This window comes from Brachyhypopomus gauderio, chromosome 12, assembly GCF_052324685.1.
Source record: "Brachyhypopomus gauderio isolate BG-103 chromosome 12, BGAUD_0.2, whole genome shotgun sequence".
Classification (NCBI taxonomy): domain Eukaryota; kingdom Metazoa; phylum Chordata; class Actinopteri; order Gymnotiformes; family Hypopomidae; genus Brachyhypopomus; species Brachyhypopomus gauderio.
Window position 1 is genome coordinate 19,171,347 of NC_135222.1, and position 14,778 is coordinate 19,186,124.

At 43.4% G+C, this 14,778-nt stretch overlaps 1 protein-coding gene across 3 annotated transcripts; it reads right to left on the bottom strand.

Annotated features, from left to right (window-relative positions):
- Positions 1–4,419: 4,419 nt before the first annotated feature.
- Positions 4,420–9,017, bottom strand: pycr1b (pyrroline-5-carboxylate reductase 1b). 3 transcript variants are annotated; one of them, XM_077023549.1, is made up of 8 exons: positions 8,762–9,017; positions 8,303–8,388; positions 7,950–8,020; positions 7,668–7,847; positions 6,716–6,802; positions 6,121–6,213; positions 5,683–5,846; positions 4,420–5,523 (listed from the first exon to the last, which is right to left on the bottom strand). In XM_077023549.1, the coding sequence occupies exons 2-8, from the start codon at positions 8,367–8,369 to the stop codon at positions 5,361–5,363; spliced, it is 825 nt and encodes a 274-aa protein (XP_076879664.1). In that variant the 5' UTR covers positions 8,370–8,388; positions 8,762–9,017; the 3' UTR covers positions 4,420–5,360. The 3 variants fall into 3 exon arrangements, with proteins under 3 accessions (XP_076879664.1, XP_076879663.1, XP_076879662.1); XM_077023548.1 differs by having other exon boundaries at positions 6,716–6,937; positions 8,831–9,013; XM_077023547.1 differs by having other exon boundaries at positions 6,716–6,937; positions 8,762–9,008.
- Positions 9,018–14,778: the final 5,761 nt, after the last annotated feature.

Below are 14,778 nucleotides of genomic sequence, written 5' to 3' on the forward strand. Positions count from 1 at the left end.
CGTCATATGATGTTTGGTCACGTGGTTTCATTCATGAAGGATCTACGCAACTTGCAAAGAAAGTCTTAAAGGAATATTTACACTTCTCGCCATGTCTAACCAACCACCTGTTATCTTAGTCAGGAATTGAGAGTTACATTAATATCACAGAAAATGCATGATTTAAAAATATAACAATGCTCACTTAAATGTAGTCACTTGAAGCATTTAAATAAAAATATTTTTTTTAAGTTTGCAAAGTTAAAGAAAAATAAAAACATAAAATACAACAGAGAAATGTTTTTGTATTTGTAATATATAGGCAATGAAGCAACACAAAAAAACATAATCTTTAAAGTACTACTTTAAAACACAGCACAAAGCCAGCATATTCACACCATATACCTGCTGACACTGGGCTTCGTCGTGGGAAATTATAACAACCGTCCAATGAATCACTCAAACAGATGTCTATTTGATGATGGAGAAGGGCCTAGACTGGAACTCAGCATTGTAGTGTGATGCTTCTACAGAGGCACGCTTATTAAGACTACACATGAAAGAAACTGACAGTTTTTATATTCATATTTATGATCTATGCTGCGTATTAAAAGCAAAATATATGAACACATAACAGGAACACGTTATCAAATATAATGATGTTTTATAAGAAAAAATTAATAAAAGTTATACTAAAAAGTAAAACAACAATGCATATATTCTACAAAATTCTGTTAAAACTATTGCTCCCTGGGGAAGAGGGAATATATTAAATGTGTTATAAATGTTATAAATTGGTTATACATTATTTGTTATTCAAGCTTGTTATACATGAATTGCCTTCAGAGGGAAACACATTTTGGCACAGTCTCGTTGCCATGGTGTTTCTAGGTTTTACCTGGGCTGTAGTCCCTGTGCACACCTTGAAAACAAGGCTGGATAGTAACATACCTCGTCCAAACCTTAGAGGATAACAATTGCAAATATTTGCATTTTATGTCATTTCAGCCACAAGTACATAAGAGACAATAATGTTTGCTGGGTCAACACAGACATCAAAGATCCAAACCTTATGACAACAGTCATTGAAGGTTCAGGCACCAGAGTGACACAGGTCGAAATTAAATTAATGTCTGACAAAGTGTCATTTTGGAGTATCCTAAAGTATTTTGGAGGTATCCAGCAACCTAACCCTAACCCAACACCAGAACTAAGCAAATCCATTTGCTTCAGTGGAGTTGGTTTGCTCCAGATTTGACCTAACTAATACTGCCCTGGTTTCCAGGATAGTCCATGGAGAATCACCAATCACAACAAAATTTATACTTAAGCTATTCTTAGCCTGCTCAGATATAATAAGAATTTAATTGTTGTTGAAACGCAGCGTGTCGAGCCCTGTATGTGACATTAGATCTACGGCACTGGCTTGTTGCAAAGGTCCATTAAGGATCCCATAGGACAAATGCTGGATGAATGCAATACCACAGTGACCTCTTTCAGCCTAATTATATCCAAGTGGAGCTCGTACCCCTCCGTGGGCAAGCAGAGAGCTGGAGCCGGTGCTGCTGGCTTCAGAATAGGAAGCCAAAGTGATGATTCACCAGGGCAGGAGGTGAGGAGATGCAGACCTGTCCCCAGTTTCTCTTTTCTTCTTCTCAGTTCTGCTTTTCCTGGGTACACTGATGCTGATGTGACTTGTGCAGTGTGAAGAGGGCAGTTAAGCACCCAGCGGGGGCTCAGGTGGTCCCGCGAACAAGCCTTCCTCCTTCAGTCAATAACCCCTCTGGCCAGAGGTCACAAAATTCCCATGAAGAATGACTAATACTAATTCCAAAAACCTGGCAATTACGTTTTTTAATGAGACAACGTGATGTAGAATGCCAAATCCAGCACATTTTGAGCAAAAATGGAAAATGGCGTTAAAATAGGAGGTGTTTGGGGAGAGGAGTTATCAGTGTTTGAGAGCGGTGGCAGGCGAGGTGTAACCTCTGGAATAAAAAAGGGATTAGCCAAACACTTTAGTGCCCGCCCCACTTCCCGCCGTGCGCGCACAAATAAACAGTGGCCTTCGGAAGGCGCCGCGCAGGCCCGGTATTCCTAATCGCCCAGTGACACTGGAACTAATCCTGCCGCTACTTGTCATTCGGCGAGCCAGAGCGATGTGAAAATATTCCCCCCCTCCCCCGAGAAAAAAAGAGACGGACGCATCGCCTGGTTTCTCATTATTAGTCTCTTCCATAATGAGGAGGGCTAATCTGCATGGCACCTTTGCCTGCAATTTAAGTGCAGAATTGTTTGGGAACGAATTGGATTCAGTATATTTATCATGGGTCCCGTGACCTTGTATTGCTTGGGTTGAAATACTACGCTTCCGCATACGCTGAAAAACTTTGCTACTGTTGCTATAACGATGGCGCAGTTCCCTGATGTTTAACACAAACTTTGACAGTCCACCATTCACTTCCACTTGCATCATAGAGTGACTTCCTTAGCTTGAACTTTGACACGGAGGGCGTCTTCAAGGTGTCCCATTGCAAATGACGCTGACAGCAGGGTTCTAAAACAGGCGCTTGTCTCTCCAGGTGACCAATCATGGCTCGTCTTTGTGTCAGCTGGTGAGAGGGGAAAAATCCATACAAAATTCTGCTCTATAAATAGTCAGAGCCTCTGGCAGTCTCATGTAATACCAGTGGTGTTGGGAGCATACCCTCCTTATCACAGGAGAATTTCAGGCTGTACCCACACACAGACAGTGAACACAAGCTCTCACTGCATTTGCAGAGGTAATGTGCTACATACATCTGAAAAGTAAAATGAAGACGTGGTTTTAATCTGACAATACGGTCTCATCACTGAAAGGCTAACAGCGATATGATTTTAAAAGGAAGGTGTTAAAATTATTGAAATTCTAGTGCAAAAGTCTCAAATGAAGGAATGAATTGCAATTATGCACTTTGGTGAGTTTGCATTTTACAGTAAATATGCAACAAGGAAGTTCACAAGACTCAGAGCTGACTTGCACAATGTTTGCTCTCTATGCATGTGAACTGTTTGTCCTGCAATAGCTGTTTCACAAGGGCTTAGCCGGCAAGGCTTTCTGCTGATTAAGGTCTGTTTAAAATGACACAATATGTCAAGCACACATTATCAGCTATAAAAGTACAGTATTCTTACTCACTCTGGAAGAGCCACTTAGAAATTACAGCACGTTTTATATGTTTTGACCTTATTATAAGGTCTCAAAAGTTATTTGCATAATTGGATTTCCAGTTGTTTTGCATTAAGCAGTGAATAGCTGGTGTTAATAAGCTTTGCTTTTGTACCATGTTCTTGGTGTCTGACAACATAATGACCATCAGAGTAAACAGATCATAATAAAAGAGTCAAAGACAACTGCTTGACAAGTCACCGAGAAGAAAGGGAGTGCCAGCAAGACCACCAACAGCAGACGTCCGAGCAGATGAACGCAGATCACTGTGCCGGACTACCGATGACCCCCTCCAGTTGTGATAACAGACGGCCAAAAGGCAGAGCCCTGTTCTAGAATTAAGGCACATGCGTGAGGGAGAGCGCTGCACGCTTCCACACGTGCAGAACCTGAAATGTACACCTTCATGTCAGAAGAACAGAGCGGCCCAGTACTAAAAAGAGCCTTAAAGGAGCATGCTCAGTTCTGGATCACAGACTGCTGGAAAGAAAACCCGCCTGTGCTGGAATGACAGGAACGGGAAGTTACGAAAACAAAAAAAAAAAAACCCGTCCTTGATATTCAAAGTGCGGTAGTGTGTGGCGTCCATCACTGACTTATCTTATTTGAAGATGGGATTGCTTATGGTAGCAGAAAGCATATCACATAATGAAGGTAAGACCGAAGGCCGGCAAAAGCCCTTGAAACCCTTCAAGGATTACCCACTCAGTGGCCATTCAATCCCCCTACCTTATCACAGGCAAATACGTACCAAACATGTTACTCTATCTTAATGGTCCATGTAAGACGTGACATTTATGTGACTAGATCTGAAGTGGAACAAGATCTATGAAGGTTCAAATGCAGGATTGGAGCTGGTGGTTAACACTGAAATACATTTGCATGTCACAGTTCGTAGCTATTGAAACCTGTGCAGCACATCCACAAATGACATAGCCCACAGGTAATTAAAGGCTCTTAAAGCTGCTTGTCTTCCAAGGCTGACTAACGGAGTAGAGGAAAAGGTCTCTAGTTAATTCAATTACGGAGACATTTATAATTCATATTCTTACTATAATTATACACCAGGAACAAAAATTTAAAAGGACCTTTTCCTTAACAGAAGCTCTCTGAAGTGATTTAGTTATACCATTGTCAACACAAAATGTCAAATACAAAATATTTCTTCTTTCGTGATTGTACCTTTAATAGAGTTTTAATGGTACTGAAACAAATATTCATGGGAGACTGAACCAGGAAGTGAACCATTTATTCTCATGACAAAATACTCTAACTTCTTAAAACAGATAAAACATGAGCTTTCGTCAATCATTTTTATAATTTAAATTGTCAAAACTTATAAAGAAACTTCTTTATAATGCTTCTGTAAAGTGAATGTGGATATGAGAATGGTGCTATATAAACTGAACTTATTTATTATAAAAGCTTGAAATTGAGCTACATATCAAGTATATTCAAGATAGCAACTTCATTTCATATCCTGTGGTAAAGGGCTTCTGCACAGAAACAGAGATAGCAAAAGGCTTCCAAAAAAAAAAGACCTTAAATGGAGGCACTTTTTTGTGTGCCTTCACCGGTTCAACAGATGAGGAAATCTCTGTGAATTTTTAGAAATTCTTTGCAACTCTTGGACCCAATAGGGTAGATACAGCAAAGCACTACAGCCAATAACCACGCAGTACTAATAAATATATAATGACCATGTGATAAAGCAGAGCACTAAGAAATAAAGGTTTAAAGTACATGCAGTGTTGTTTGGGCCTGAACATTATAGACATGAACTCAACCAATTTTCTTTTTTTTAATCCAATACGGATAAGAATAAATGATATCCACTGGATCCACGGTGTTTGTGGTTGACCTTTTTTAAAGACATGACGCAAACAAACAAACAAAACCCCCCAACAGCCCTAACGTCACATGTAGCATCTGGCGCCTGTAGCTCTTCACGCAGCTCTCGAAGGAGTGGCGGCTACAGGGAGGTACGAGGTGACAGACACCATGGAAATGCACTTCTGTTCATCTCAGTCTGAAACCGTGTGTGTGTTTGTCTGGGTTGATATCGTCTCCATTGGCAGGAATGACTGGATAGTATTAATATGTGCCTGAAAAAGCACATAATGAAATTTGTGTGTGTGTGTGTGTGTGTGTGTGTGTTTGAGCTGAAATTTCCTCAGGGTTTTTTTATTCCACTCATGTTGTTGAAGAGGTTCACTCTGCTCTTGGTGCCCACTGACGTGTCTGAGACACCCGGCTGCTGCATCACCTTGTCCAGTGTGGTCTTCTTAATGGCAGCTGGAGAAATCTTCTCCTGGTCAGCAAGAAACTGCAATTCCCTGCAGACAGAAATCAGGAGAGCTTGTTAAAATACATGCATGCTGCAGATGAAGGTCATCTTTGAAGCATCGGTCCATGTAATCAGACAAGAGAAATAAAGGCATATTTAAAAAATATATATATATATAATGTGTGTGTGTGTGTGTGTGTGTGTGTACCTGGTCCTGATACATGAAGCCTCCACAGCGTTGATGAGAAGACTCCGGAAGCCGCCACTTTCCAGGAAGTGCAGGGCGTGGATGGTGGCGCCCCCTGGTGAGCACACATTGTCCTTCAGTTGGCCCGGGTGCTGTTCTGAATCCAGCAGCATTTTAGCAGCGCCCTTCAGGTGGGACACACCACAGGACACGCCAGTCAAACACAAAATTCACTCAAAAAAAAAAAAAACAGAAAAATTGTGTGTGTGCATGTCTGCCTACCATTACATAAAGTCATGGTCACTACATAATTATAAAACTTTAAAATCTTAAAATCTATTCATGCTCTGTTTAGATGTTCTTCAGGATTTGACATAAGGATAGTAGCTTTCATGTGCTAAATGGAGTGCTTTTTTTTGGGACATGTCAGAGTCAATATGTGTTTGTGCTCTTACAGACCAGAAGGGCCTGTGCTCCGAGCCGCACGGCCAGTCTCCTTGGCAGGCCCATCTTCACCCCGCCGTCAGCAAGAGCATCGAGAGCCGTGAAAGCCTGAACACACACAAACCCAGCCAATAAGTGGCTTGCTGACGGAAAGGTCTGTCAGAACTGTTGACGTACTGTCTTAACACTGGTCTTACTGTCCCCCAACACTGGTCTTTCTGTCCTAACACTGGTCCAACTGGCCAATCTTACTACTATATGAATAACGTTGTTCTATATTGTCCTTTTCTTTATAAAGTCGATACAAAGGTCCTTCTGTGTATCGTCACAAATGAAGCACAGGATTGAAAAATCACTTAGCAGTTGAACAGTAGTTGAACAGTAGTTGAACAGTAGGCTTCTGGAGTATCTGGAAAACTGCCTCAAATGATCACCAGCGACACCGCAGACTAGACCCAGTCGAAAAACAAGGCACACTGTAATCCCCTTCGCCACAGATCACAATCTCTGCCACGTGCCAAGCACAGAGTGTCGGAGCCCGCTTCGTGCCGGGCCTGGTTCGGAACCGCAGGCCCCTCCCCCGATCCGCCGGCCTGACTCACACACTCACATAAGCGGGTCCGCTGCCACTGAGGCCCGTGACGGCGTCGATCAGATCCTCCTCCACCTCGGTGCAGAAGCCCACGCTCGCCATCAGCTGCTCCAGCAGCCGCCCGTCCTCCACCTCGGCGTGGGTACCGGTGGCGTAGACGGTGGCACCCTCCCGCACCACAACCGGAGTGTTGGTCATGCAGCGGATCACCTTGGGGGCGGTGCGATGCTGGAGCAGCTTCTGCAGGTGGCATGCGAGAAAGAAGCGCGAGAGAGAGAGAGAGAGAGAGAGAGAGAGAGAGAGAGAGAGAGAGAGAGAGAGAGAGAGAGAGAGAGAGAGAGAGAGAGAGAGAGGAGAAGGAGACAGAGGGAGAGACAGAAAAGATGGATGCAGTAAGAGAGAGTAGGACACAGAGGAGAAATAGAAGCATCAGGTTCAGAAAACTGATTCAGTGAGAGAACCTCCCCTCCCCCCCAAAAAAAACCAGAGCCAAAATAAAACAAGCAAAGCCTCGTTACATTCATGATGCTTTTCAGTAACTAGGATCCATAATTGAAGAAATCAAACAATCCAAGCGAGGTCTTTGTTGTAGGGAACGTTGTGAAAAGGAATGTGGAATACAAGAACTGTAGTGGGTTTATAAAAGAGAAGAATGCACATAGTTAAGGACTAGTGTATGTAGTGGAGCGGCGGAAACAGAATAAATACAATATGCATGTTTAAGCAAGAGAATTCTAAGAAAACACCAGGGCCAATTATATCCAAACACACACCAACCAGGTACTAGTCAAACAGCGCCATGACAGGCTCTGAAATAGCAGTGTTTACTAGAAGAGAGCATAAGTCAATGTATTGTCAAAGTATTTACAAACAGAGGCTTTAAAAGATGGACAGGTGCCCCAATTTAGGATGGTGAGATCAATGGGCCGATGTTAGCTTTAACACCGGGAGTGCTGTGTTGGTCCCACACCTTCTCAATAGAACTGATGGTAACACCAGCAGCACATGACACGATGAGGTGCCTGTCTTCGATGTCTGGCCCGATTTCATCCAGGACAAAGGGGATGATGTGGGGCTTAACGGCCAAGAAAAGCACGTCACTCTTGTGGGTGGTTTCTTTGTTGCTGGTTGTGAAGTTCACTCCCATTTTCTAGAACATATTAAACCAAAACACTCAAGGGTTGCCAGGCAGGTTACATGGACGCGTGCGCGTACACGTACACACACACCTGCTGGGGTTTGACATACTGACCCTGAGTCCGGTCACTGTAGGCAGATCTGTATCGGGGGAACTGGCAGTGACCCTGTGAGCTGCAATCACACCTGAAGACACAGGGGATATGTGAAGCCAAGGACAGGTGAGACAGAGGCCCGGCAGACACACAAGGCATAGCCAGCGGACGCAAGAACCACTGATCACGACACTCCAAGCAAACTTTACAAGCAGTCTATAAACACGCTGAAGAGGCTTGAACCATGCAATCTACGTTATCCCCACCCATTCGTCATTGACATGTTAAAGTCAGGAATAAACAAGTGAATAAGGTTCTTGTGGGTAGTGTGTAAAACACCGTTGAGGTCACATGGCCTCGGCCGGGGTCTTACCCGCTGCGGTGAAACCCTTCACCAAGGCGTGTGCCAACTGGCCCGCTCCGATGAACCCCACACTCATGCTGTTTATCCTAGCAGACCTATGAATCAGAAGAATGAATCAGTCATGCTCTTCATCAGGCAAATGTAACAGGACTACATTTTGTTTACACGTCAGACATAACAGGGAGGAATTAGCCCATAATATAGGTACATGCTGGGCCTCGGCACATGTTTTCGTCAAATAATCTAATCTAGTGCTGAACAAAAAGTATCAAGCAAGCCATTTGTGATCTTGAACGCGAACATGGGATTAGTCGGGTGTAAATACAACCCTACCAGCAAAATAACAGAGGCGACGGGGACAATGAAGTTTCCTGTTCGTATGCGGCGCACATTGTAACATCATAAATGAAATCGGTAATAACCGTTTCCTGTAAATCAGACACATTCGCGGCAACCTCGATCACTCACCTTTACGGCTAAACCCTTAACCAAACGCTGCGACTGTACCTGAACCCGGTGTTAAGGTTAAAAACACACCACTTTTGTGTCAACGTGGCTTCCTCCTGCTCCTCCCCACGTGTTCCGAGGAGACGCTTTGAGTGACGGACGGCTCCGCCAATGGCCGAAGAGATTCGGACCCCTTTCGGCGAATCAGCGCACGCGTGTGGAGTCTGCTCCAGTCTTGGAGGTTGGATTTGTAAGATAGCGACGCCGTTGCATCATTTTCTTTAGTAAACATGGAATGGCAGTATAGCAGGAATATAGGTCAAGTCCAAAGCCACGCACGTATGAAACTAGGCTGTGTTTATAGAAACGCAGCCCCTGCGAGACGTCACCAGAAACGGAAACTGCTCCAGGCTAGTCTATAACAGACACTGTTAGTTGTAGCTCGAGAAAAGTTGAAGGACACAGTAGAAACTCTATATTAGATTACTGCTCTATAGCTCTTAATGATTAGCTCACAAAATAAACCTATTTATGGGAACCATGCGTGGCCATGTATTGGCTCCCATATTATTGATCCACGACGGGACGTCGTTGCCTGGAGGTAGTGTTATCAATAAATAAATAAAATAGATTTTTTATCCCGAGTGACAGTAAAGTCATAGTTCCTAAAACTCCAATATAAACGAAAAATTTCCGTTGCACTGAGGCGAATGGGGAATTCACTGAGGCGAATTCCGACGCAACTTTCAAACAACAAACACCGTTTGGTGTCCACGCGAGAGAAGACAAGGCTCAAAAGGACCTTGACACCTCGTGCTTCCTTTTATTAGCAAATGTTGCTTTTAGTTTTTCTTTAGTGGCATAACTAGGATTCAGACATGAATATCAGATGCAGGTCGCGCTCTTGTGCTGCTAAAATAGTTCTTTTATTAGCAACTTTTTGGGGTTATTTAACAGACGCGAGTAAATATACAACTTGAAAGAATTATTGAACAATGGACACACAATTAAACAGAAATGGTTTAACATATGTTACTCCCGTGAATTTTATGTTAAGACAGAGATTACTTATTGCCAGACATTGCCTATATGCAATATATATATGAGAATTCACAAACACGCATGCATACACAGAGAGCTGAGGTCTGCCAAGATGCAGTGATTGTGAATCCGCGTTTTATGCCCTTAGTAATTTCAGTGAAGCTTGCTACCATGGATGGTTCACTTACACTGCATCTCCTGACTATTTTGGGTTCTCAGTGCTTGCTCTCAGCTTGTAGGTGAATTGCATCATTTTTTGCAAGTGGTAATATTGGAGCAGAATCTTCTCAGAGTGTGATACTGGCCACGGAGGTGACAGACAGCTTCTCTAGAGTTTTAAGAAGGTTCTGCAGTTTGGGCTCTGATTCAGTGTCGCTTCACTTGAATGGATGTATTAATTGAAACGTGTGTCAAGATGTTGAAATTGAGAAACAAAAAGTTGTTGCGTGTTGTGTTAATCAATCGTGTCTTATAGCTAAGTATAATAACATATTTATTTTGGCTCCAATATCGGCGTTCTGTCAAGGTGTGATTTCTCTCTATTTCCAATATTGTTGAATACTGTGTTTTCCAACCCTGGTCCTGGAGTAACGTTTTATTGGACAGTTTAGTATTTCCTCTGCCCCTTCGGCAGACGATCATCTAATTAATACAGAGCAGGGCAGCTAAATCAGGGACATAAACTGATGCTTAGAGCCAGCACTGGGAAAGTTACCATTACCATATTATCCTTTAATTTCGAGTGACCCTTTCGAAAGATCGCGCTGAGAAAGGCTCTGATGTAAGTAAAAACGCACAACTGTGGACAAAATAATTGACGTGTTTTAATTACCTGTCCAAAGGTGACCAGTTTCATATAGCCTATATGTCCGTGTCGAATAATTTTTTTGTTTTACAAAATTCTACCTTATGGTTTTAGTAAAACGTTATTATTTAAATAGTATACAGTTGTGCAACTACAACAATACACTGAAGTGCAAAGCACGTCTTTGAACATCATATGTTTTCAGGTCATGCCACACAGGGGTACTACTGGTCATCATCGTCTAAGCTCTCAGGAGTGTCGAAGGAGGAAGACTTGCTTACATGGGGTTTCAAGAGGGATCAGGACACACCCCGCGTCTGACAATCTGCAGACGATTTAAATTGGATTATTCGGGAGCCCAAACGATTCCTGTCTCCAGTTTCCCGCGTGTTTTCACTGCTTCGGTTTTTATGCCTCAAACATCAAAATGTCCATTTCAGCTGAAAGGCCAGCAAACACAGATCAGCCTTAATTAAGGATTATGATGCGGAGACCAGTGAAAAATACATTAATTGTTAGTAAAGCATAAACGACCAACAGCACATGATTCACACTGCTGGAACAGGTTGTTTTATCGTATGATACATGTGATATACCAAGCGACACTGGGAAAGACACCGACAGGGGAAGACAGAGACAAGCGGTGCAAGGAATGTTGGTGGCGGAATAGCGTTCATGCTTTAGCGCGGTGTACAGTTGTGATCAAATTTATTCAACCCCCAATGCTGCGAAGGGTTTTATGGAATTCAGTGCACATTTGTAATTGTGTTCATAATGAAATCTTACAAGGACTTGTTAAAGAACTAAATGCAACTAAGATAGCATCAATTTTTTTTGTCATAAAGTATTAAATGGCCTTTTTGTGATTTCTTCATTGACACAATTATTCAACCCCTTTACGACTACCACTCCTAAGAACAGAGGTTCATTCCAGTGTTTTCCATCAGGTATTGAAAACATCTGTGGATGTCAACGAGCAGCAATCAAGCATGATAAGCACCAATTAGGCAGATTTAAAAGGACTGTGATACTCAGCTCCTTCTAGACATCTACTGGTGTGTTTCCAAGCATGGTGAAGGCAAGAGAATGGTCCCAGAAGACAAGAGAAGAGGTTATTGCTCTTCACAAGAATGGCAATGGATATAAAAAGATTGCGAAGTTGTTAAATATTCCAAGAGACACTATCGGAAGTATCATTCGCAAGTTCAAGTTAAAGGGCACAGTGGAAACGTTACCTGGTCGTGGCAGAAAGAAGATCCTGACCGCGACTGCTGTGCGCTACCTGAAGCGTAATGTGGAGAAAAATCCCCGCGTGACTGCTAAGGAACTGAAAAAAGACCTGTCAGATGTGGGCACTGAAGTTTCAGCTCAGACAATAAGGCGCGCACTGCATAACGAAGACCTCCATGCCAGAACGCCCAGACGCACCCCCTTGCTGACTCCAAAGAACAAGAAAAGTCGACTGCAGTATGCCAAAAGTCATGTGGACAAGCCACAAAGGTTTTGGGACAGTGTACTGTGGTCAGATGAAACTAAATTAGAACTGTTTGGGACAATGGACCAGCGCTATGTTTGGAGAAGGAAGAACCAGGCTTATGAACAAAAGAACACCTTGCCTACTGTGAAGCATGGCGGGGGGTCAATTATGCTTTGGGGCTGTTTTGCTTCTAATGGTACAGAAAAGCTTCAACGTGTGCAGGGTACCATGAAGTCCCTTCAGTACCAGGAGATCTTGGAGGAAAATGTGATGGAGTCAGTCACAAACCTGCGGCTTGGGAGACGTTGGACCTTCCAACAGGACAATGATCCGAAGCACACATCCAAGTCCACTAGAGCATGGTTGAACATGAAAGGCTGGAACATTCTAGAGTGGCCATCGCAATCACCAGACTTAAATCCAATTGAGAACCTCTGGTGGGACCTAAAGAAGGCAGTTGCAGTGCGCAAGCCTAAGAATGTGACTGAACTGGAGGCGTTTGCCCATGAAGAATGGGCTAAGATACCCATAGGTCGCTGCAAGACACTTGTGTCAAGCTATGCTTCACGCTTGAAAGCTGTCATAACTGGAAAAGGATGTTGTACTAAGTACTAAAAAATAATGTCACTAGGGGGTTGAATAAAACTGATAATGATGTGAGCACAGTAAAGACATTTGTGGTTATTCCATCATAAATATTATGTTATGTTTGTCTAATTTATAAGTGCCTCTTTGATATAATTGTAAATAAGATGACTGAAATGATCAAAATCAATGTCAAACTGGCCAAAACACTTTATTTCAGTGGGGGTTGAATAAATTTGATCACAACTGTAGACAAGACGCTCAACACAGCAGCTGTCTTACGCCGTCAGCTGGACAACATTAGATGAAGCAAGAGCCACATTCCAGTAGGCATATGCATGATATCAGGTTACGCAGTCATAACAAGACTAGGGCGGTAAGGGAACGTCTGAAATTATGACAAATTCCACTCAATTAATCACTCAGTCAATCGTACAGACCGTATGATTACAGAACGATAGACCAAACTGTTTCCTTATATTACAGGTAGCTGGGGACATGGAATCCTAATGGGGTCGCGTGGCACTTGAACAGAAAGATGCACGCACCCTCCAGTCTGCGTCGTCATTAATGACCATCGTACTCTCAAAATTTCAGGTAGGTAAGCATTTAAAGGTAGGCCTACCTTTAAATGCTTACGTTTCATTTTAAGTTTTTTTTTTAGCGAAAAAGGTTGTGTATGAAAAGTGTAAAAGTGTAGCTATAATAAGACCTACTTAAATACTTTCTTTTAGCCTACCGTTATTTGTTTGTTTATTTATCTATTATTGATTTATTTTATGAAAAGCAACTTAAAATAAGACGGAGTCTACTTGCTGATCTAAACTTGACATAAAGTTAGGTAAAGCCGACTTTGCCATGAGAGACCCGATTGGATTTTTTGAATAACTCAATTAAATCCTCCTCGCGTGGGCACAATATGCCTCTCTGTGCCTGCCGGAGCGTGCCAACACTCATTCGCTTTCACCCCCAAATCCCCTCAGATTTATTAAAATACGGAAATATATGAATCAGTTCAGTCTACAAGGGAATCCGGGCGAAGCGTGGACGACGATTTATGTCACTGTGATTAGGCGGTGTTGGCATGTCGAGAGATGCGCAAAGCTAAATCCATAGACTGACAGTTTTTCTTAAGGGACTCATTTCGCTCAAACAAAGACAGGGAGAGAGAGTGTGTGTGTGTGTGTGAGAGAGAGAGAGAGAGAGAGAGAGAGAGAAAGAGAGAGTGTATGTGTGTGTGTGTGAGAGAGAGAGAGAGAGAGAGAGAGACCCACGCAAGGTGTTCCACTGAATTTCTGTATTCAGTTCGTATCTCGCCACGAGCGCCGAAATTACCACGGCGGCCACCGGATTAAAACTACAATACAAAGGGTCTGCTGGGGCACGAGCGCCGTGAAGCATGTGGCATTCACAGGGCACTCGCCATTCCTCAGGTGTGCGTATTTCTGGATGCGAGGGTCTCTTTGAAGTCCCACCTTTCTCGGTAATGAAACAGCGGATCGAGGAACGCTGCTGAACCTCGCGCCAAACCAGCAGTCGTGGCGCGCTCGGCTACGCCTGAACAACACGCGATGAATACAAATTAACTCGTTTTTAGATGCGCTCCATGGGTTCGTCATTAAAAGTCTGCTCCCATTTGCACAGTTTACGATAAACAACGTTTCTAATTTATTAAAGACGTCTAATTACTTTTAATTAATATTGATGTATTCATCTTGATGACTCCCGCTGTGTTGTAGCTTAATGCTGTGCTGAAAATTTATCCTATAAAGACCGAGATTTGGTCACCCTCCACCCACAACCTTCTGACCAACACTTGTGTCCACGACTGATACGCAGTGACAGGGGCTACGATTCGGGCCCCTGCCCAGAAGCCTGTAGCGGCGAAGTTTTCTGGCCGCTGACAGACAGCTGTCGCGCCTGATCTCCCCCACCGCGGAGATGTGGGCACGGAGCAGAACACGAGCGCGCACGCTCGCGCACAGTGGCCGCGGATACCGCGAGGAAGACCCCGCTGGCATTCCACTCCACTGATTCTGAAAGAGAGTGAAAGGCCCCATGGGCTTCCTGTTAGTAGCTCCTGAGCTGTATGTACACACACATGCGCACGCACCACACACGCACGCACCA

Excerpts from the sequence above, each read along its gene's own strand:
- pycr1b (XM_077023548.1), bottom strand. The coding sequence starts at position 8,369 with ATGAGTGTGGGGTTCATCGGAGCGGGCCAGTTGGCACACGCCTTGGTG. Across the intron at positions 8,021-8,302 it reads GAAGGGTTTCACCGCAGCGG|GTGTGATTGCAGCTCACAGG; the intron begins GTAAGACCCCGG and ends CTGTGTCTTCAG. Across the intron at positions 6,938-7,667 it reads CCATCAGTTCTATTGAGAAG|AAGCTGCTCCAGCATCGCAC; the intron begins GTGTGGGACCAA and ends TGCCACCTGCAG.